General features: G+C 40.0%; 1 protein-coding gene across 3 annotated transcripts in view; it reads right to left on the bottom strand.

Annotated features, from left to right (window-relative positions):
• The window catches only part of LOC148874838 (GBF-interacting protein 1-like), a 42,932-nt gene extending 22,882 nt beyond the window's left edge, over window positions 1–20,050 (bottom strand). The window contains exons 1-6 of one of the 3 annotated variants that reach the window (XM_088963785.1): window positions 19,643–20,019; window positions 17,905–17,948; window positions 6,136–6,238; window positions 5,336–5,474; window positions 5,026–5,189; window positions 4,519–4,935 (exon numbers count right to left, since the gene is read on the bottom strand). In XM_088963785.1, coding sequence (XP_088819911.1) covers window positions 4,519–4,935; window positions 5,026–5,189; window positions 5,336–5,474; window positions 6,136–6,238; window positions 17,905–17,948; window positions 19,643–19,805 — 1,030 coding nt within the window. In that variant the 5' untranslated portion in view covers window positions 19,806–20,019. Of the gene's footprint in view, window positions 1–4,518; window positions 5,190–5,335; window positions 5,475–6,135; window positions 6,239–17,904; window positions 17,949–19,642 lie in introns of all 3 variants that reach the window. The other 2 variants (XM_088963787.1, XM_088963786.1) reach the window with 2 other exon arrangements.
• Between the last annotated feature and the right edge of the window lie 5,318 nt (window positions 20,051–25,368).

Below are 25,368 nucleotides of genomic sequence, written 5' to 3'. Positions count from 1 at the left end.
TACTTGAATTTAGCATTTATGTCCTTTGCAAAACTTTCAACTTCCTTAAAAGCATGTCTATGGGTGCACGGGATATGTCTATTACAACTTGCCCATGAGATAATTAGCTTTGAGTCCCCTTCCACCTTCACCTGTCTATAACCAAGAGTTTTTTGCTAATCGTAGACCTTGCAACAAAGCCATCAGTTCAGCTTTCAAAGAGTTTCCCATTCCAATAGGCCCTGAATATAAAACCACAATTCTGCTTTCATAATTCCTAAATGCACCTCCTATTACTGTCATACTCGGATTTCCAAATAAGCTTCCATTTAAAGTTCAGTTTTACTCTGTTGCCTTCCAGAGGTTTCCAATCCATCTTTGTCTTTTTCTATAGACGATTGTGCCACCTCAGTTCAAGCTCTTATTATACCATTGACAGAGAAGATTTTAAAACTTTCCAAGGTTTTTATCCAATGTGCAACCTTTATCTTTATGTTGTCTAATGTCTATTACCTCCCCCAATGATCTACCTTTTCCACTAAAAATTCTTTCATCTATCTTTCCAAATAACCCAAACTACTGCTGCCTTGCAGCTCTTCCACAATATCCTCCCTCTTTTTATTTGGTTGCCTCAAGAAATTAGGATTGAAAATGCCAACCACCATCTTGAGTGGGATCCTACCTGCAACCAAAAAGAGAACAAAAATACTCCTAAATGCAATGCACAAAAGAACAGGAGATTAATAAATGGGAAAGAGTTTCACCACTAGCCCTACATAAGAAGCAGATGTGAGGAAGGAAAGAATTAGGCCTTCTTCTCTGCAGCATATCACGAGTATTAATCTTTCCAAGGAATTTTTCCCAACAAAAAGCTTGAACCTTAGGTGGAACAGGCTTCCCCCAAATCCCTTTCATCAAGAAATATACCCATGAAAATTAGGCAGAGTGAGGTTTCTGAAGAAAGAGAACCAAGTGAATAGACCATCAGGAGAGGCTGACCAAATCCTACTGTCCTCAATATTTTAGTCCAAGAACACTATACCAAAAGTAAGTGAATAAGAGAATTGCATACATTTTCCCTTAGGCCACTTCTGAAGCCTAGATCCCAATTTATCCCTTGGGGAGAAGTTGTTCCCATTCTAATTGTTCCTTTCCTTCTAGACAATTCAACATGATAGGAGGCAGTGAATTCCAGAGAATTTTCCCCTTAACAGAAAAGCCTTGAACTCTCCATTTGGAAAGGAGCTCTTCCAAACTAGAGGGAATGGCCCACTGTCTTTACAGGTTACTTGTGAAGAAAAAGAGGAATGCTAATAAGCAACAAGTTATTGAACTCATGAATACCTCACCCATTAGACAAGGAGAGAACCCATGCCTAATTTTGTCTTGTAGTATTTCTATAATGTATCCTCTGCAAGGTGGTGAATCCAAGAATTGCATGATCTCATTGTTTAATAGCATGCCTCAAAAGAACAAAAGAAACACAATTAATGAGTTGAATGCAGGGAAAAGTCAATAGGAAAATGACAATGAAAATGCATGATATACAAAGAGTCAAAGACAACATGGAGTTGTTAACTCTGCACATCAACCATGATATACATGCATATTATGCCCTCCAATAAACAAAACGCCACAGTAAATAAATGCCAAATACGACATAATTCTAGGTAGATACTTGGTATAGTTCTGAGTACACAATGATTTCACATCACTAGTAATTGCAAGTTTGCAACAGCTTGTGAAAAAATTGTTTAGCTGACGAGCAATCAGCATGGTTTGTCCATTCACCAACTTCTCACAACTCAAGACACCTCTAAACATCAAACATCACGAAGAGGTTGAATATAGGCACAAGTATTCGTGCAAAATAATTAATTGGTTCCCTCAATCAGACGGCAATTACATTTTAATCAAATTGCATTAGTTCGGATGTGGAAGTTGAATGGAACATCACATATGTAAGGAGGTTCATCTCTGGACCAAAAATTTAAAATTAAAGTAAAGCAAATGCAAATGTTTCTATAGAGTTAAAGACAGGTAATATAAGCTTGGGTTTTTTGGGGTACATAGAGCTACACAACAGGGGTAGCCCATACCCATACCAATGGTCCCCCCCCCCCAACTCTGATGGCAGTGGGATTTGGCCCAAGTCTGCACTACAACAAGCCAGAGATCCTACCAACTGAGCCACCATCAGTTGGTTAATATGATTAGGTTGCAATGTACATTAATTGGGAAACATTTACTTTATAGCTTTTAAGAACAGAAAAGGCTACAACACCATTAGAAAAAGATAATTAACAGCAATGGGACCTGCACACACCTTAGGGCTGGCATCAATTGAGGCAAGGCTTATTTGGCATACAGATATAGATTAAATTTCAGACAAGCACACAAAAAAAGGAAGCCAACTTCAACATTTTAAAAGAAAGAGAAAAAGTGCATATTCTGCCATCCTCCCTGTCTATAATGGAATTGTTATCAAATAATTTATCTATCATTCAGAAGTTTCTTATACACAAATAAAAAATAATAAATGGTTAGATTAATGACAAATAATGTGCTTCTCTTCATCCCTTTTCTTTTTGATCAATAACAAGTAACAACAGAATTTTATTGCCTTTTTTCTTAAATGAAACTTCAATTACATTGTTTAAGTGCCCTGCAACCCTTTTACGAAGTTAACATCAGTTAACAACCCTGCCATTACACATTTCCTTCATTTGGTATGATAACCTACTATATAACTATATTTGCTTTCTGTATACCCCCAGACTTGCAAACTCACCAGCTAGGTGTTTAGCTGACCTTGAGGTCCACTTGTAGATCACTCCTATTTTCTCCCTCCCATATTATGAAAAACATAAAAAAACTTGGGGGAGAAAGAAAACAAAATAACAGAAAAGAAAAGAAAACGTGGTTGTAAATCAGGTAATCAAAAAAATGGATAACCTAGGACAACTACAAAGGAAAAGACTCCGTATTGGCAGTTCATCTAGGGTGTTTTTTACAAGTATCATTTAGGGTGATCATTTATAGCCTGGCCCAGCCCAGCCCAAAAAATTCCGGGCTTGGGCTATAGCCCTTATTATGTAGCACAGCAAAGAACTTTAAAGAAAAAAAAAAAAAAAAGAACTAGGAACCGCTCCTAGAGGATTTAGGTTTAGGCCTTACACCCAAATATAGGAAGCATCACACATCCACATTAAAAAAAAAAAAACCAAACAAACAAACTACACACTTTTAACACTACTATTTCTTAAACTTAATTACTAACTCAAAACACCCAGAATTTATTCTAGCTCCCAGCTAGAATCTTCTTCATTATTGTGTCAAATAAGAACTACGGCCTTAGAATTGTTGGGCACTTCTCTTTTCTTCTTTAAGTCTTGAAGCTTGCTGTATGATCCCTATCACCTTATAATAGGTGCTTATGATCGCCCCTAGGTTCATCCTCCAAATGCCCCAGGTGGCCAACTTTGCCAAGGTAATTGCCCTACTCGTAATCCATCCAATCACAACATCCTTGATTTCTTAGATTGTACAAAATAACATTTTATGATCCTTTGATCAGGCCCTTCTTTTCCATAATTTCCTTGATCAAGGCCTCCCAAGCACTTCAGGTGTCAAATGGACCTCCCCCAACCACTACTTTTTTTATCAAAAAAAAAACACCATTTTACTCAATTATAGCATTATAGCACTTTGCAAACTTAAAGCATAAGTCATGTGACAGTACAATCAGTTTGTATATACAAATTAAGAACCCACACGAAGCCCAAGAAAAATATTATACTTCAGCAGATGATTAAATTAATCGTGCCTTAGGTGCAGAAGCTTATGCTTTTACTTCTTGGACAAAATGGTTATTTCATGTTATGCTTTGCTTTGAAAAAATTTAATATACACCTATCAAAAAAAAAAATTAGCATACACAGCACATACAAACATGTGAGATTTTTTTGATGGATAAAAAAACAAGTGAGATTGTAAATTTGTAAGTCAAGATGCCAAAATGAAATAACAAACTACATGTAGCCAAAAAGTGGGAACTATGATACAGTGAAATTCAGACTTCAGTTCAAGCTACAAACCAGTACTTTGCTTTGTACACATAATTTAGAAAAAAATCAAGGAAGAACATTTAACTTTAAGATTCATATGAAGTTTTGAACATTGAAACAAATAAAGTATAAAAAGTGATAGCACATCCACCGCTAGCCAATCAGCTTATAAATGGAGAAAAAAACAATTTCGACAAATTTGGCATTTATAGTACCACATACCACCAAGGATAGCCACTAGAAGCCTAAGTTGATACTTAAAATGTATGACAAACTGAAGACTAATGTTTGCTTATTGGTAGACTATACTAAAATAATTAATATCATTAAAGTAATAAAAGAAAAAAACTACTAAAAAAAATTTGCAATTCATCACGGAAACTATGTATTATACAAAAACTGGAATTTCAATCAAGGTTCATGACTTCATGCAAATCCATCAGTAAAGGGTGATGATTAGATAATATATTACCTTTTTGAGGACCAGTAAGTTGTTGTGAGCGGTTACTATAGTTAGAAGAAGGCCTACTAGCCGAAGAGCCACCATGCGTAGATGAAGGTTGGGATGATTCAGAAGGCTGATTTTTCTCAATTCCTTGGGGTCTGTTTGGCATCTTCCCTGGAATGGGGTTTCCAATTCCAGAAGTTTTTTCACTCATGGATGAACACAACTCAGACTCAGTTGGATCATGAGATACATGTTTGTTTATCTGAAGATGATTACCAAAGTCCTGAGACGCAGTTGATTTGCTCTCAGCAGAAATTTTAGCATTCTGTTCAACTACCGTTCGTTGACTCCCTATTTCACGTTTAATTGTACCCACTGCACCAGGAGGACGTGAATCGAAGGATGGAACCAGTACAGGATCCGAAGAAGATGAATATACCCCTGAAACAGATGCTAGAGACAGGTCAGGAGTTGGTGCAGGCTGTGCACATGCAACTCCAGTAACAGATGAAGGGGTGCTTTTTGAATCACCATGTGGTGGTGGTGGTGGTGTACTAACTAACTTATTAGCATCAATTACTGAACTTTCTTCAGGTGAGTTGATTCCGCTGCCTGGAGGCACTTTGGAGGTATGACCATGACTGGGACCCACAGCAGTTACACTGGTAGGACCATTTGCCAGGACATCCATAGAGCTGCAGAACAAAAAACATACCAACTTAAAAAAGTATGCCCACCTCACACAGATACACACTAATAGGAAATACAAGATCCAAGTTTCTTGAAAGTTAAGATTATGAATTTTATACTTAGTAAAGAAAAGTCAGTTGACGATAGCCACCTTGATCCAGGAGTTACTATTTTGTTTTCTGTATCCTGAGGGGATATCAGGGAAGAGGGTGCAACAGTTACACCTCTCTCTGCAACTTGATTAACTCCATTTTCCTTCCCAGCAACAGTGTTCCTCCCACCACTAGCATCTGGAAATGGTTAAATCATAAATTAAATATCATTGTCATACACAATGGCATGAATCAACAAACCGCTTCAGGAAATAAAACCAGTTTTCCAGCCATCACCACTAATATTCAGACCTTCTGAAGTTAAGAAGTTCTGCATTAGAAATTAAAAGACTAGATGGAAATAGCTATAATAATCAAAAAAAAAAAAAAAAAAAAGTGAGGATGTCTAACACCTCCCACTCCAGATCTGCTACCCACAAACTGTTCCCACATCCCTACCCACGAGATCCCCACCGTGTATTGGGAACATCTCCCATGAATGACAAGGGAGATATTCCCAATGTGCAGCTGTAATGTCCCGTGGGTAGGGATGTGGGAACATCTAGTGGGTAGCAGATCCAAGCCCAACACCTCCCACCACCCAACAACCATTTCTTTCATATTGACAAGAAGGCAGCTCTAACTTCTGAAATTGTATAGACCAAACGCAATAATTAGTGAGTTGCAGCAAGGATTCCCACAATTATATGGAATGATTGAAAGAGTATTTCCAGAGATATTAAAGGCATAGATTGCATATAATCATGTTTAAACAAATGGGAAAACCAAAGCCAGATGATCAATCCATAATATTTGATTTCTTTGAACTAATATGATTTCCTAATTGTTGAACACATACCATGTGAGATGTAACGAGGAGAATAATTCCCCCGACCACCCCTACCCCCTCGCCCCTGCGTGCCTGGTCTCCATCTAGAATCAGCAGGCTCTCTGTTCATGTTCTGCAAACATATATAAATATAACAAAATTAAAAAAAAAAAAAAAGTAGTGGCATTTCAAGTAATCAACAAATCTCAGAAAAATAAGAGGATGCAAGCAAGCAGAATGCATTGAAGAGGGCCAAACCCAGTAGATCTTTTTTTTGTTTTTGAGAAAGATCTATTTGGCTATTTCCATATTTCTTTTTGCTTTTATGGGTCAAGTGTTAAAGCTTACAATCTCATCATCATCATCTAAACATTGTCCCAACTATGCAGGTTCGACTACTTAAATCATTTCTTACTACTTCCACCCAAGTCCTTCCCGGTCTGTCACATCATCTAAACATTGTCCCAACTATGCAGGTTCGACTACTTAAATCATTTCTTACTACTTCCACCCAAGTCCTTCCCGGTCTGTCACTAGCTCTTCTAGCCCTTTCAACTTGTAAATTGTAATAGATCACTTCTTCTAATGGATGTTGTAGATGGTCTTCTATGTCAATGTCTGCATGACCAAACGACCTCAGTCTACTTTCTCTCATTTTATCATCCATTGGAGCTACTCCTACTTTCCTTCATATGACTTCATTTCTGACCCCAACTTTTCTAGTTTTGCCATTCATCCATCTAACATTATGCATTTCTACCACACTCATTTTTGGATATGCTGTCAAAGTTTATAAATTATAATGGTTAAATTTCATCTTGCAAACCTTCTTAAACAGTACTACCACATGAGACCTATAAACAACAGTAATACCTAAGTAGATATGTCATAGTTACAAAGTATAGAAGGAAAGAAAAGTATACAGTGAAAGCAGGTTCTTAATATAGGCTACAGGAGATGGATGGTGGAACTCCAATCTTCTGAATTGGTAAGAACTCAATATCTCATCCAACTCTCTGATCAGTACTAATAACAAAATACCAATTTTGGTGGATCTACTATACTGATAAAAGACATGGATGTGAAACAAGTACAGTTTGAAACACTACATTTCAGAATTAACAAAACAATTTTTTAGAGTCATAGCATGAAACAAAGCGCTTCACTTGCCTAAACATGAAGCATAAGCATCAAAAAGAAAACTGTTTTGACAAAAATAATAAATACATAGAATATAATAATCTCTTTTTTATAAGTAATAGAATTTTGTCAAGGACCAATAATGAGATACACAGTGATTGCTTCCCACAAAGAGGTGCGAGGTGCAGCCTGAAAACAACCCAAAAATAATACAACTAAGCCTAAAAAGCTGGTTCCTATGCACCCCTTGTCTAGCTAGACAATCTGCTATCCCATTTTCTGATCTTCTTTCCCATTGGAATCTGACTGTGATATTCGTGGTTAACCATTTGAATCTCCTCAAGGCTCCCCTATAAGGCCTAGCCACTGTCTCTGGTTCTTTCAGCTAGGGCTGTTCACAAACAATGCCAAACCGACCAAATCGGCCCGACCCAACCCGATTTGGTCAGTTTTTCTTCACCACCTTTAGGGTTGTGAAGAGCGATAAACCAATAATTCGTTTCGGTTTTCATGTGCGAAAATCGAAACCGAACCGAACCAAGTTAGTTTCTGATTTATTAGTCATTACCTAATTAGGTAATCCCTATCCTAGTTTCTTCTTTCTAGTTACTTACTTATTTTTAACATTAAAGAACAACAAAACATTAGTTAAATGGGAATTAATTGTCTTTAGGATTGTTTTCCTTTTTTGAGTATGAAATTTTACACCAAAATAGGGGTTGTTCACAAACAATGCCAAACCGACCCTTCATGTTTGGATCGGTTTTGCTTAAGGGCAGGTCGGTTGTTTGCTCTTTAAGTAACCCGACCAGGTCGGGTCGATTGAAAAAAAAATATTAAACCGACCCAAATTCAACCCATGAACAGCCCTACTTTCAGCAACCCAATTACTAATTTTGAGTCACCTTCAATTAACAAATGGTCAAAACTCAATTCTTTAGCAATCTCTGCTCCTTGTAACACTTTTTGGACTTCTGCACTAACTGAATCCCCCACTCCAATAGGACCAGAAAATAAGGCAATAATCTAACCTTGTGCATTTCTGAAGATTCCCCCAATACCAGATGACCCTGGATTAACTAGACTACTACCATCGAAATTTAGCTTGATGACACCTTCTTCAGGGGGCCTCCACTCAACCATAGACTTCTCTCTCACAACAGAGATTTTGGCCACCAATCCTAGTTCCTCTAGATGTCATCAAAGGAGAAAGGTGAGAAGAAGTCCAAAGATTTAGCCCAATTTATAGCCTACTAATTATACAATCTCAATATGCAAGCCTCATTCCTCTCCTTATTGTTGAAAATTCTGGCATTTTTTTATAATAAACAGGTATCATTTCATTATATAAACAGAAGTGTACAGAGATGAACAAGTGGGGTATGACTACCCCTAAGTGATGAAAGTGAATACAATTGAGCCCAAAATAATTGTTCCCTGACAACCCCCTGTCTGGCTAACGAATCAAAATCCCATTAGCATCCCTAGGAACCCAATGAAACAAACTGTTGTATCCCTTAAGAGCCACTTGATCTTCTTCACCATTTCTCAATAGGTCCAGGCTGCCTTATTTTCATCCTCTAACCAGCTTATCACCACTTGAGAATCCCCTTCAACCACCAACCTTCTAAGCCTTAGCTTTTTCGGTAAATGTGCCCCACACAGAACAGCAAATAGTTCAGCTCTAGTGGAGTCACCTTGAGCGCTAGGACACGAGAAATTCTGGCGTTTCTTTCCTCCCACACAGTCCAAACTAAAGCATCCCTAGCACACCTCCATAAGACTCTACCTCTTCCCTTTGGCCACCTGAAGGTTGTAGGGTCAAATAGATTGCTAATCTGCAATGGCACTGTCCACCTGCAACCAAAAAGACAAAAAGACTTCTCCCAAAGACCTACAACAAAAGGACAAGAGATTAGTAAGTGGTAGCAACTTTCTCCATTTGCTTTGCAGATGATACACCAGTTTGGGGAAATACTAAGACAAGGTCTTCTTTTTTGCAAATTGTCCAGAGTAATTAGTTTTCCAAGAGACACCTCCCAACAATGAGATCCACTTTAGGAGAAACAAGTCTGGACCAAATTTCCTTACAATAAAAAGGTTGAGGGTTAGGGGCCAAGCACAAAGTAGAGAAAAAAGCACATTAAAACAAGCCCAACGAGTTAGGGGTCCAAATGCGAGCATCGGGTTCAGAAGGGTCCAAGCAAACAAGATCAAGAAGTTTAAGGAGAAAAGCAACCTGGTCGAGTTCAAAGTCTCTCAAAAATCTCCCAAAACCCAAATTCTACTTGAAAGATCCTTGAGGATAGAGTTACCAATCCAAAGTTCCAAACATCCTCCCAAAACAAAACCTTAACTCCAATACACACATCACACCTGATCAAGCGTAGGAAATGGGGAAGAATGCTATGTATAGCTTCCCACAAAGAGTTCAAAGTAGCCCACCAGGATACACCAACATCCCAGTAGACGATCAAGATTGCAATCAGCCTTGAACCCTAATAGATTTCAGATTAAGAAAAGTAAGAGGAAGGAAAAAAGGAGAGGAGAAGAACTAGAGAACACAAGGGTTTGAAAGGAGGGACAAATTCTAATTGATCTGCCACCACCACTCTCTTAGTATTTATAGGTTATGTTCAGTACATAGAGAAAATGACAGATCTGCCCTTAGTACTTACATGACAAATAAAGCAAATAACAACTAAAATAACAAACTGACCACCAACTAACACTACCATGATTGAAACAAATAATTACACAATGTCCTACGAACACAGTAGAGACCACAACTATGGGGCCCACATCAGTGTTCTTTACAGTCCCCCTCAAGTTGGGAGTAGATATTTATCATTCCTAACTTGGATAGGTCTGCCTCTAACTTCTTCCTTAGTACAGCCTTGGTGAGGATATCCGCAAGCTGCATGTTGGATGTGATATACGGGAGACGCACTTATTGTGATGAGACCCTCTCTCGCACAAAATGTCGATCAACTTCAATATGTTTAGTTCTGTCATGCTTCACTGGATTGTGGGCTATATTAATAGCCGCCTGATTATCACAATACAGCATCAAGGGCTTCTCATAATCAATACCCAACTCTTCAAGTAGTGATCTCAGCCATAGAATTTCAGTCACTCCATTAGCCATTGACCTATATTCTGCTTCAGCACTGGAGCGGAAAACAACACTCTGCTTCTTACTCCTCCAAGAGACAAGGTTACCTCCCATAAGGGCACAATATCCAGAGGTAGACCTCCTGTCATCAGCACTCCCAGCCCAATCGGCATCTGTATAGACCTCCACCTTCATGTGATTACTGTTCTTGAACAGTATACCTCTACCCGGGCATCTCTTCAAGTATGTTAATACTCTCTCTGCCGCAAGAAGATGAGTAGTTCTAGGGGAATGCATATATTGTTTGACCACACTAACTACATAACTGATATCTGGCCGAGTGAGGCAGAGATATAGGAGCTTTCCAACCAACCATTGGAACATAACTTTGTCTTCAAGAAGCTCCCCGCCCTCTGCACTAATCTTGTGATTCTGTTCAATGGGTGTATCAGCAGGCTTAGCACCTAACTTTCCAGTTTCCGCCAACAAATCTAGAACATATTTTCTCTTAGAGATAAAGATCCCCTGTTTAGATCTAGCAACCTCAATACCCAAAAAATACCGTAGTGTACCAAGATCTTTCACCTCAAACTCTTAATGAAAGAGCTGTTTGAGGGACTCAATCTCACTACTATTATTTCCTGTCACTACAATATCATCCACATATACAGCAAGTAGGGTCAGAGAGGAGTCCACCCTCTTAATGAACAGTGTATGATCTGACTGGGCCTGTACATAACCGAATTTTCCAAAGGCTAATCTGAATCCATCAAACCAGGTTCTAGGTGACTGCTTCAAACCATGCAATGCCTTGTTCAGTCGGAAAACCTTCTTACCTATCTCTATATCATAGAATCCAAGAGGCAACTGCATGTAGACCTCTTCCTGTAAGTCACCATTCAAAAAAGCATTTTAACATCCATCTGGAACAAGGGCCAAAAATGACTTGCTGCAAGGGACAACTGAACTCGAATGGTGGTCATCTTGGCTACTGGGGCAAAGGTCTCCAAGTAGTCTATGCCATAAGTCTGGGTGAACCCCTTTGCAACCAGTCAGGCTTTGTACCTTTCAATGGAGCCACCAGCATTATGCTTCACAGTAAATACCCATCTACATCCAACCGGTTTCTTTCCTTTGGGTAGGTCAACTAATGCCCAAATATTATTTTTCAACAGTGCATCCATTTCGACTTGCATTGCATCTTTCCACTCTAGAACTGATAAGGCTTCTTGCATTGTTCTTGGAATAGGGACATTGGCAATGGAAGTGAGATAGGACCAATAAGAGGGAGATAGGCGATCATAGGATAAAAATTGTGAGATGCAGTGAGTTGTAGATGTGGTGCAATGTCGTTTCCCTTTACGAACAGCAATAGGGAGATCAAGGTCATCCGCAAGAGGGGAAGTGGCAACAGTGGAAGGTGTCTCAGTGGGCTCTGGGACTGTAATACCTGGATCTGGAGCCGTAAAAGGAACTGGAACTGGCCTGGACTGCCGATGGCTGGGATCAACCTGCTTGCATCGCCTGTGATAGACTCTCAACTCCTGATCCCTCTGACCACCCTCACCACTATAGCCTTCATCACCCAATGGAATAGGTAAAGTAACAGCCCCACTCCCATTGCGCTCCCCTTGAGAAAAGAGACTCAAAATCCCACTCTCACTGCTCTCCCCCTGAGGAGAAACCCTAGGATAATAGGGTGTCTCCTCAAAGAATGTGACATCCATGGAGACAAACTTCTTCCCTGAAACAGGATCATAGCAGCAATAACCCTTTTGAGTTTGTGCATAACCGAGGAAAATGCATTAGGATGCCTTAGGTTCAAACTTGGAATGATGGGGCCTGAGAAGCTGAACGAAACAAGTACAACCAAAGATTTTAAGGGGAACGGTAAACAACTCCTCGTCTGGGTATAGAAGGGAAAAAGGGGTTTTCATATCAAGAACCTAGGAAGGAACCCGATTAATGAGATATACTGCCGTGAAGATGGCATCACCCCAGAAGCGAATAGGTACATTGGAGGTAAACATAATGCTTCTAGCCACCTCCAAGATGTGCCTATTCTTCCTTTCGGCAACCCCGTTCTGTTGTGGTGTATGAGGGCAAGTGCTCTGGTGAATAACTCCATGGCTAAGGAGATAAGAGGTCAATGGCTTAGCAAAGTATTCCTTTGCATTATTAGATCTAAGAACTTTGATTTAGGCCCCAAACTAAGTTAGAATCATCTTATGTAAGTTTTGGGTCAGAGCAGGAACCTCATCTCAAGAACGCATAAGATAGACCCAAGAAAACCGGGTATGGTCATCAACAAACAACAGAAAATATCTGTACCCACCCATAAAAAGGATGTGATATGGCCCCCAAACATCAGTATGCACAATATCAAAAGAATAATTACTCCTTTTTATTACTCAAAGAATAAGATGTTCTACAATGTTTGGCAAACTCACAACTCTCACATCTCAACTTTGACAATTCAACAGACTCGAACAAAGCAGGAAACAGACTCTTCAAGGACCAGAAAGATAAATGACCTAACCGATTATGCCAAAGCATAATCGAACTCACAAACTAAGAAACAAATGACTTCTTATCCACTGGCTCTTCCCAACAAAGACTCTCTCCGAGCAGATAGATCCCATTCGTCTCACGACCAGTCCCAATCACCTTCCTCGTCTCCAAGCCCTGAAAAACACATCGGTCAGGGAAAAAGGTTACTGAACAGTTCATATGTTTGGTAATACTACTGACTGAAAGCAAGTTAGTATCAAGCTTAGGAACATGCAAAACAGAAGATAAAGAGATAGTATCCGATAACTTGATGTCACCCTTGCCCGGAATGGGAACAAGAGAGCCATCAGCAATGGATACTCTATCTCTACTGGAGGACATGTAATAAGTAGTGAACAATGATGGCAAGCTAATCATATGTCGGATGCACCTGAATCTATTACCCAATAGTGTTCAGTATTACCTGGAACTGAAGCATGGTAAGCTAAGGCTCGAGTACCGGAATGTGCAAATGCAAATGTGGCAGGGGCTAATGGTGACTGAGATGGCTGAACTAAACTCCCAATTTCCTTTTCTAACTGTATTAGGGCAACCCGAACCACGACTAAGGTCTCTAGGGGTGTGCCTTTTGTGCCTAATGAGGATGTTGAATCGGTGTTCACCACCACATGAGCATTACCCTTCTTATTTCTTAGTTTTGTTGGGACCAAATGAGGATATAACTACCAACAAGTATCTTTTGCGTGCTTGGGTTTCTTGCAATGTTCACATACCAAGTCTCGTTTATCTTCCTTCTTCCTGTCCCTTTCTGGATCACCCCCTGACTTAGGTTTAACAGCTACCAGGGCTGGGGAAAGGGGCTGAGGTTGCATCATGACTTTCCTCCTAGTTTCTTCACTATGCACCAAGAAGTATGCTTGAGAGAGAGTCACCCTATCTTTGGTCAATATCTGTTACCTCACAATGTCATATTCTGAACTCAGGCCAGCCAGAAATTCAAACACCCTATTTGTCTCAACTTGCTTTCTGTAAGTCTGTGCATCTTTGGGACTCTCCCACTCAAGGGTCTCTAGATGATCAATTTCATGCCACAGGGATTTCAAGGTAGAGAAGTAGACAAAAACTGGTTTCTCTCCTTGTTTAAGACTATTCACTTCACACTTCAGTTCATACGCTCTGGCAACATTAAGGGGTTGGGAATAGGTTTCTTTCACAACATCCCATATCTCCTTGGCTATCTTTCCCCACAAGTAATTCCTGTTGATATGTGGTTGCATAGTATTACACATCCATGCCATAACCATGTAATTCTCTTGAACCCACTTGGTATACATTGGGTTCTCCTTAGAAGGTTCTTTCACATCTCCCAAGAGGTAACCCAGTTTTCCCCTTCCCCCAATAGTCATCATGGCTGATTGGGCCCATTCCAAGTAGTTTAACCCGTCAAATCTCACGGTTGTACTCTAAAACCCAGTTTCAGATATACTACCATGACTGTTGTTCCCAAAACTACCTTCTCTCTGATTTTTAAACTCCATCTTTGGCCAAGAATCAGCAATTATGAACTGTTAGAGTCACTACACCAGAAAACAGCACTTGGACAGTCGACCACAATCAAAAATCAGTATGGAATCAATGCAGGTCCAGTCTGAAACCAATCTGTAATCACGGTATATGCATAAACTAGTGCAAGTCTGATCTGAAACCAAGCGGCAATCATAGTATATGCATGAAACCAGTATAAATCTGATCTGAAACCAATCGGCAATCACAGTACCAAGTAGTCCGTACAAGTTTTTTACCCCCTAAAAGAGCTCGAAGCCAAAAAATAGGTCTAAAACCAGCTTAGAGAGCAATCTGAGATGCTGGAGCAGAATTAGGGTTTTAATCGTAGGTCTAAAATAAGTGCCCAACCGCACTTTCCAAACAGTCCATACAATTAGGACTTGTCGTAGGGTCAATGTGAAACCCTAAAACTGATCACCTTTGAGAGAAAACCCTAAAACAAGCACTTTCCAAGAAGATAAAAAGGGTTCAACCCAACAGTTTGGTTTGCCGCAAGGTTAATGTCAAACCCTAGAATAGAGAGAAAACCCTAAAGCAGTTCGGCCACTCCTTCTAGATAGGTCCAACCTATCTCGACTGATAGCAGTCTCTGAAAATAAATAAAACTTACCCAAAGAATGTTGTTCGCTACCTTCTAGGGTTGCCTGAACCCTAGCCTTCTCTGATTCTTCCTGATTACCAACACTCTGCAAGCCATGGCAAATCTTCAACAGCTACTAAACTCTTCTAGTAATCTCCAAGAATCAGCCAACGAGTACTTCTTCATAAGCTTCCAGCCCTAGATGGTTCTCATGTGGTCGGCTGGACTAAACACACATGAGAAACCCTAGATAGGCTCTGATACCAAGTAGACGATCAAGACTGCGATCAGCCTTGAACCCTAATAGATTTCAAATTAAGAAAAGTAAAAGGAAGAAAGGAGAGGAGAAGAACTAGAGAACACAAGGGTTTGAAAGGAGGGACAAATTCTAACTAATCTGCCACCGCCACTCTCTTAGTATTTATAGGTTATGTTCAGTACATAGAGAAAAGGACAGATCTGCCCTTAGTGCTTACATGACAAATAAAGCAAATAACAAACTGACCACCAACTGACACTACCATGACTAAAACAAATAATTACACATATTGTCCTACGAACACAGTGGGGACCACAGCTGTGGGGCCCACATCAGTGTTCTCTACAATCCCAACCATAGAATATAATAATCTCTTTGGTGTTGATAGTCTTTGTTTGCAAAATGGGGTTCACCAATGCTAATCAAAAATTCCTTCCAATTTTCCATTTGAATTTCCATATTTTCTCATTGCCATGCAACGTGTTCAAAATGTTCATAACTGTGACCTGAGACATGAAAAAGGCATCTGTATCTCTTACGCCTAACCATGCCTAATGAGAATCAAGCTTCATTCTTGCATCTGAGATGTTTCAACTACACCATGCTTCTAGACACACCCCAAGGCTTTGAAGAGATACAATGCTTGGTCCCAATTTAAACTTTTCCTTCTTCATGTGGACAACAATCCAGTATAAGATTCTGACCATTGATCATCATCGGCAAAGGGATGGCAATTGATAACAGGTGTAATTTGTTTGGTGTTAAGGAGGAACCAGTCAAATGTTAATTGATCCAATGTAATTACGACCATATTTCCTCAAACTTTTCAGTCAACGATGGATACCCACAGAAAACCTTCCAAGCTTGGTGACCTCGTGGAAAGTAGTAAGTTTTAGCATAAGAGAGAAGATATTATGGAGCTTGATCTCTTTTGTTTTATGATGAAGCTTTGAAAAGAAATAAATAGCAGGATATCCAAGTCTAATGAATTTTTTATTTTTTGATAGATGATATTCAAGTCTAATGAATCAACAGTGGGTGAAGTAATTAGGAAAACTGACATGGCTCTAGCTCAATGGGATGGAGCTCTGAAACAGTTTGATGGTAATGGTATCACCCAGGATCACTTCAGAAATCAATGGAGCAGTCTTATTTTTATCCTTCTTTTTGAGGTATTGGGAGGGGGGTCTGAGAAGTGGTTCCTGGTATATATGTTCTGACAAGCTGTACTCCTGTACTACTTTTGATGGAACCTCTCCTATTTTCAGTAATAAAATGGCTTTCACTTATAAATAAATAAAGCATCAACCAATCAACTGACTCGTCAGTAGAGGGCCAAACCAACTGTATCACTAACTAGTCAGTTGATCCTCATGACAGTCACATGGGATAATTAGGCATCGGCTAGGTCAACTAATACACAACGAAGTTATTTAAAGCTTTATTTGTCATTTCTAATTATTTAAAATAATATAGTAATGCTTTTATTTTTATACATGTGCAGCTACTTTAAATGTTTGTGATGAAAAATGGTTGCTGATCATCTTCATCAGTATCACCATCATCATCATGCTAAGTACATGGATCCTGTTCCACCATTCAGTTCTATTCATTTTCATATCAATTGTTAAATTATGAGCCCTTTAATAATTTCTCACTACTTCAACTGATGTCCTTTTTGGTCTGCCCCTAGCTCTCAACTTGTAAGAGGTGGCTGATAAAAGATGGTTGGCCAATGGTATCATAGTATATAAAATAGAAAAAAAGTCATTAAATAAAAGATGAAAGTGGATAAGAGGTTATTCTAAGTTTTCTTCCAATCAGTGATGTGCTGGTATGGAATAGACACAACAAGGGCTACATTGGATGGTCAAAGGTTACAATCTTTCTTTGCAAAACACAAACAAACTAGCCATTCTAGCCTATCCAGCTTAAATGCTTAATGATTGCAAAACAAGGACTGTAAATTAAATGTTCAATATCATTCTTTTATAGAACATTTGTCATTTGTGTTGATTTATTTATGAGATAGCATTAATATCTTAAATTTAGAGCATATTTTTTTATTGGCAAGTCAGCACATAGGCACAAACTAGTCATTGCATCAACTAGAGGAGCCAAACAGCTAACCGTCACTTCACCGCACTGATAACATTGAATCATACTACAGTCTGCTGCAAGTACAACATGACATTTAAGCCTGGGAAAAAACAAGAAAAACTGCAAATATCTTCTTTATCATCAATAGCTAGGACTGGATAGAAGTATAAACACCATTAAGACTCAATATCCCTGATCAAGCAGTAAATTGGAACTGCCATTCACCAAATGGAACTCTCAAAACTAATCAGATTTCCATTATTCTGTTTTCTTAACCAAGACAATATTTAAAGTTTCAAAACAATCATATGTCACGAAAAAAAAAAGAAAGAAAGAAAGAATTTTCACACCACACATGACAAGCAAAGTATACATCATGAAGACCAACCAAGACAGCATCAGAAGAAAGGTATTTTGTATGGCAACATTTTGAAGCTGATAACAATCTTCCTGTGATAATTTACGCTTGAAACGGCAACAAGGCTAACCATTATATGGGTCTAATAACAACCAAATGAAAAGCCTTACCTCTTTTCTCTTGTCACGTTTCCTTCTGACTTCATGAAATGTATCTGCCATAGAAAACAAATGCTAATGATCACCTTGTGGAACAAAAAAAGTCAGTTACCATGATAGAAATAACAAGCAATTCTCCTGAAACTATTGAGTTTCTGATTCATGATAAGATGAGGAACACCAAGAGATAAAATGTAAGCAAACACCATACCTAGAAAAGAAAAAAGAAATTGCATTTAAAATATAACTACTGACTCATACAAAAAATGTAATAGAAGTAATTGGGAATCATATTCCCCAGGGTAATCAAATTTTGTATGGGTTTGATCCAATTATTACTCTGGGTGAGAAGCAAAGGGGATAGGTCTTTCTTCCAGTTTTTTCCTTATTATTTGGGATAGGTAAGCCTTGTACTCTAGTTGATTATTTAACAATAAATCTCTTATCAAAAAAGAGCAATATTGAAGCAAGTTATATAACTAATGCGTTTAGCATAGACAGATCCTTGATAGTAGCTGTAGCTATGCTCCGAGCATTACTTATAAGTAAAAATAACTTAGTATCAGCTGCTTAACTAATTAATAACCGTTACAGTTACCTATTATGTACAAAGAAAACCTGTTTTCAAAACCAGCAACATATAGAAGATCATTCGTTACTACCACCTAACAGTCTGAGACATCCTAAATGATTTCTTCTACAAACCATCATAAGCGACAAAGAAGTGATTGATATAAGTAGGTTGATTCATCTAATAACTGATGATAACTCTTAAGATATTTTAACAACTGTTGCTTAATCTTTCTTCAGATGCTCCATAAAGTGGAAGGAACCAAGCTCGACTATAATGCTATTGCAGAAAACCACAATCTTGAAAGACAGAAGAGACAATCATGACTAATTTGCAACTTTGAGCAACCATTGCATCAAGTGGTTCAACCAGTCCATCAACTTTTGGAAGTCAACTCCACAAATATTGAAAGACAATAACAACCCAGAATCACTAAAAAATAGCTAATTGATGCCACAATCACTGTATCAACTAAAACCACACTACGAACTGCATTTAATCGGATCCACTACGAGTCTTATCTATCGATCACTTGGCATCTGTAGTCAATGTTCTGTTGTGTGGTTTTAGCATTGACAAAGGTAAATGATATGAAAGGAGCAAAATTGCGATGTCCCGTACAACTTAGTTGGTTCAACCAGAAAGAACAATTAAAAGAAAAGGACAAATTACAAAGAAAACCTAAAAATCCAAAAACAGAGTGACTATCAATCTGGATATCAATGATGACTGAGGAATATTGACATACCAACTTCCTTTTCAGACCTAGCGCCACCTCCCCCCTACCCCTTGAAGACACGGACTAGGAAAGAGATTTACATTAAAAGCTGTAAGTCCCGGAACCAGACAAAGCTCAAGTGGCCAAAACACCAGCTTCTCCTTAGACGTAACCAAAAGAACCGACATGAACTACTAACTCACCCTCGCAAAACCACATCAATATTGACGACAACAAATCGAAGCCCATTAAGAACCGAACTCAATTTCATGGCCCAAAGGTCGTGCATCTCCGGAAGAGCGACAAACACCAACACCAAATCAATCCCCCACCCCGCCCGCCCCCCCAGAGGAGAAAACACGGATCGCAGCTCGGACATGTGAAATCAAGACAAAGCACAAAGAACCCAGCAGAGAACCAGACGAGCCCGCTGCTAGGAACAGCGTATAGGAATTGGTTACCTTGAAGCAAGAGCTTCTGTGCGGTTTCATTAGGATCCATGGAGCACTCCTTGAGCATTGCATATATCTCCTCGTCGCTGTGGTTCCCGGCGATCTCTTTGATGTTCTGGATTGTCTTGCGCACACTGTTGGGGATTGAAACCCTAGAACCGCCGCTGCTCATGTTTACACAGAGGGACAGAGATGCAGAGGCGGAGAAGGTACGGGAGAGATAGGGAGAAGGCAACAAAAGGGGAGAATGAGATGGGTGTGTGAAAAATAAAATAAAATAAAATAAAATGAGAGACAGAAATGGAAGCTTTTTGTGGGGGTGGAAGGGTTTGAATTGATTTGTAAAAGTAGAGAAAGAGGAGGAGAGAGAAGAAAGAAGCGGAAGAAAGATCAAAAAGTTAAGAGAAAATGGAAATAGAAATTGAATATACTTTTTCTTATGGGGAGAAATGGAATAGAGTTTCTGAGTTTACAAATATTTATTTCATGTTTTCTTTTTTTTGTAAATCACATTTTTTAATCTTATACGCGTTTATATACACATATACATGTATTTGATACAAGTAATATTTTGGTGTATACGATCCATACTGCCAACTCACTAAATCACTGACCCAACAGCAGTAGGATTGGAATAACGTGTGGGACCGATGAATACACATCTCACATTAGTGCAGCAAAACAAGGAAGAAAAAGGGGAGAGAAGCAGAGAGAGAGAGATGGACAAATGGAAGAAAAATATAAATAGTTGATTGGACTTGTCGAAAAAAAATTGTTGATTGGAAATCAAACTCATCCGTGACCATCCGATGTATATGATAGTATTAATTAATTTAATTCATTTGTTTTCTTTTTACTTAATATTTTTATTATTTAAATTTTATGGGTATTTTTCTCCTTTTTTCCTGAATTATGGCATGTCAAAAAACTCAAATGTGTTTTTGTTTTCTCCAAGACAATAGTATAGAAATAATGATTCCATACATATTATCATATATGCCCTTTCAATTTTGCAATCATTTGACAGAAATACATTTTTGTATTGTAAAAAAACAGCTTGTATCCAATATGAGAGTAAAGTTTGTATCCAAAATTGGTTTGTTAATGAAGGCCATTGTTTAGAGGCTTGCTAATAAGTTTACATCACCTTGCCTCTTGCTCCATTACCTCAACCTGCATTCTCTCTCTTTGACTCTCTCTATTCTCTCACCTTCCCACCACTCCTAAACTGCCCAATCATCATTCTCCATGTCCTTCCATTCCACTTCACACATAAATATAGAAGAAAGGAAATTTATCTAAAACCCACTATGAGTTTTTAGTATTTCTCTTAAACTCACCACAAATTTTCAAAATGTATAAAGCTCACCATGTCACTAATCTCACGTTAAATATACTAACAATTATTAATATATTACCATTTTAACATTCATAGAAAAATATAAAATACATACAAAATAAATTAAAGGGTGTTAATATATTACCATTTGTTTTCAAAATATATATATTACCATTTTGATATTTAGACATGAAAAAAGAAAAAAGGTCAAAAAATATTTTTCAAATATAAAATACATAAAAACATAGAAATTACAAAAATATATATATAAATTTCAAATAAAATAAAAATATATATTTTCAAATTATAGAAACTATAGAAATTGAAAAATAAAATCAAAAAATAAAAATTGTAGAAAAAACACAAAAAATGCAAATAAATAACAAAAAATACAAGAAAATTTATAGATTATAGAAAATGGAAAAATGTAAAAGAAAAAGTAATTATAAAAAACATTGGAAATTATAACAAAATACTAACAATGCAAAAAAACAAGAAAATTGAAAATTGAAAAAGACCATTTTTCCTCTAACTCACCATTCAAGGGTAATTTGGTCATGAAAATTGTTATTTATGCTTACATGGACACCTCTGTTAAGAAGCATTAATTGTGCACTAATGAAAGGTGAGTTTTGGAAAATAAAAACTTACTGACATGGTGAATTTTAAATATTTTGAAAAGTTGTGGTGAGTTTAAGAGAAATATTGAAAAATCATGGTGAGTTTTAGACAATTTCCCTAGAAGAAATGTGTTTTTATGGAAAGCTATATATTACAATATCGTGGATAGAAACTAAAATCATGTAATTCATAGAACTCAGATTTTTTTTTTGAATGATCATATATGAAAATAGGTTTTTTTACTACATCCGCTTTCTTTGTGTTATTCTCAGTTCAAGAGGTAGGCATAGTGTTGTATTTTGCATAGTTCATTGCATTTTTCATTCTCAGATTTTCAATTTGTTGTTTTTAAACTTGAGCATACCAAAACAGGGAGAGTGTTGTGATCCCTTTTTGCTAACTGTATCTACTTTGGTAGTTAGGAAGTGGCCGATTGGAATGTCTAAACTAAGCCTCGATCGTTTTTAGGTTGATCATTGTTCGGGTTATGGTTAAGCTGGCTTCGGACACCACGTGGTGCCTAATTGGCTACCCTATCTCCTCGGCAACGACAACGCCACGTCGTATCCGCAACCCGCCTTATCTCCTCAGCCACGTCAACACCGTGTCACCTCTGCCGCCTACCTTATCTCTTCACCCATGTCGACACCACGTCATGGGGATAAGCATGACCAAGATAGGAGATCATCATACAGATGGGGACAACTTCGCTGGGGATTAGGTCTTATACCGAAGACCTTGGCGGTTAGCCTTGTCCTGACAACCCCAGAAGCCTCTATCCGACTAGGACATGGATCTTCAACTATAAAAAGGTACTTCCCACTCAAGGTAGGGGATCCATCTCTTAACTCTCATACTGATGAGGGCAGATTTGGCCCTCCAGTGGAATTGTGACACATGGCACCTCATGCCAATTAAGTGTGGCCTCTTGACAGCTCGCCACAGGCAGCTAGCAATAGGCAACTCGCCATAGGTAGCTCGCCACAGGCAGCTTGCCATAAGCAGCTTGCCATAGGCAGCTCGCCATAGGCAGCTCGCCATAAGCAGCTCGCCATAGGCAACTTGCCACGGGCAGCTCACCATAGGTAGCTCGCCACGGGCAGCTCCCCATAGGCAGCTCGCCATAAGCAGCTTGCCACAAGCAGCTCACCATAAGCAGCTTGCCACAGGCAGCTCGCAATAGGTAGCTCACCCTCATAGCATGGCAACTTAGACAACTCGGCATTGCATAGGCAACTCACCACTAGGCAGCTCGCCACTTGTAGGGTAGCTTGGTACAGGAGTAGTTTGACGTATCGCAAGAAGATCTCCTACTTGATGGCCTAGCCTAGACATCGACCCGCCGACTGACACGGGCGCTAACCTGACGACCTGGCCCAGACACTGACCCACCGACTGACATAGGCGCCAACCTGACAACCTGGCCCAGACACCGACCCGCCGACAGACGTAGGCGCCGCCCTGACAACCTGGTCCAGGCGCCGACCTGGCCACCTGATACAAGCGTCAGCCTGACGACCTCGAGGAGTTCACCACTGTACCCCGGTTATGACGGGATGTGACGAGTCTTACCGTTTGGAGGCTTTTCACCCACCTAACCCGCGAGGACTCCGGTATATAAAGACCTCACTCCCCAAAGGGGAGGAGGAGGGGAAAAAATGGAGCTAATCCCTGCTCTCTAGCTCTCTCGTTTCTCCAATATCATCTTCAAAGCTCTCTACAATCAGAGTGCTAACTTAAGCGTCGGAGAGCCCCTGTCAGGAAAATACCCCCGGGTCCTCTAATTCAGTTCTCGTAGGCCCCTCAGCTCTCGCCGCTTACAAAGAGGGGAAAAGATGGAGTTCTCGCAGGCTCCTCAGCTCCCGCCGCCTACAAAGAGGAGGAAAAGATGGAGTTCTCGTAGGTCCCTTAGCTCCCGCCGCCTACAAAAAGGAGGAAAAGATGGAGTTCCCGCAGGTCCCTCAGCTCCCGCCACCTACAAAGAGGAAGAAAAGATGGAGTTCTCACAAGTCCCTCGGCTCCCACTGCCTACAGAGGGTAGTTAGGTTGCGCTGTACCAGGGAGCTCCACCATTCTCTAAGTCACAAGCCGCCTAGTAGGGAGTTGGCCACCAAGTAGCTCTCCATCAGGCAGTTCGCCACCAAGTAGTTCGCCACCAGGGAGCTCGCCACCAGGGAGCTCGCCACCAGGCAGTTCCACCAGGCAATTCGCCCCCAGGCAGTTCTCGACCAGGCAGTTCGCCACCAAGTAGCTCATCACCAAGGCACGTCACCACCGGGTCCAATAACGAGGTACTTAGCCAAAAAAATTTTACATCACAAAACATTGGTACGTGGCCAGAAACGGTTACATCACATACCGTTACTTTGTTTAGACCAACACTACTCTCTCGTTGCTCGGCCTGACCACTTACTGCTTTCTACTGACTTGAGCGTCGGAATGCCTACTCGGGGATAATTCCTCGGACCTCTAACTTCCTTCTTGGTTTCAGATCTCATTGCATGACTTCGTCCTTCCATCTCGACTCCGCCAACTGGCAAAGACTATCTAACTGTGACCTTGGTTCTTGCACTACATAGGATCGAGCAACATCAGATTGGTACCATCTGTGGGAAACGCACAAAAAGCCTTTCCTAAAACCTTTCTTTACCGTGCAATCAAGAACCGGTCAAGATGCCAAAAAACAACTCTAAAAGATCGACATGCCAATCCCCCTCTCGAGGATCCTGGTCTCATCGCAGCCCTCTGCACCATGAAACCCAGCAACCTTAGCAAGCCGCGGTCGACCCCATCCAGTTCCAAGCAATGCAAGAAAATGTCAACCAAATCTTGGCGATGATGCAATTGTTGGGGCCTACGGTGCCGCACGCTCAGACCGTCCCCCCTCCTGCCCCGACATGTACCAAGGCTAATCCTCGCCCTGAGGACCCCAAAATGTGCCGGTCAGACAAGGATGGGGCATGGCCTGAGCAAGAAAAATGGGACATTTCAAGAAGATCGAGCTCATCTACCCAGTCCCGTGAGCGTGACAACCGCAACAAAAATACCAATCTACTCAGGTTCCAATAAAAGAAAGGCTTGACAAATGAACGTTGCACCAGCCGGTCTTCATTGTCGAGTCCAGTTCGGTCAAGGACCATACAACACATCCCACGACTCCGGACGAAAGGGATGTAGAGATTTGAGAACTCCGACAATGCCTAACCAAGTTGGAGTGCAGCCAGGCCCAGAGAAGCGTGGCATCTCCCATAGTCCAGCCCTTACAACAAAACGGTTAGCTCACCAAGGAGCCGCCCTTCATCCAAGAAATCATGGATGAGCTCCCCCTTGTAGGATAGTGGGCACCACAGTTTGAGAAGTACGAGAGGAATACGTGTCCTGGCGACCATGTAGAAGTCTTCAAAGCCTAGATGATGTTACACAATTCGTCTGAAGGCCTAATGTGCAAGGCATTTGTGGCAATCCTTAAAGGTCCGACCCTGACATGGTACTCGTCCCTTCCCCGTGCTCCATAGCAACATGGGAGTAGCTAGAGAGCCAGTTTTTGGCGCAATTCACAATGAGCCAAAAACATTGGAAGACTTTGGAAAGCCTCATGCAAGTGCGGTAGAGGAAAGGGGAGTCCCTCAGAGACTACTTGGCGAGGTTCAGCACTGAGGCACTACAGGTCCGACACTTGAACCAATCGGTAGCCGTCACAGCCATTCAACAGGGTCTGTGCCCATCCCCATTTAATTTTTCCATTTTGAAGAACCCTCCTCAGACCATAGTCGCG

This window comes from Nelumbo lutea, chromosome 1, assembly GCF_056320005.1.
Source record: "Nelumbo lutea isolate HS-2025 chromosome 1, American lotus-T2T, whole genome shotgun sequence".
NCBI lineage: Eukaryota > Viridiplantae > Streptophyta > Magnoliopsida > Proteales > Nelumbonaceae > Nelumbo > Nelumbo lutea.
The sequence above is the reverse complement of the archived record's forward strand: the minus strand, read 5'-3'. Positions and strand labels throughout refer to the sequence as shown.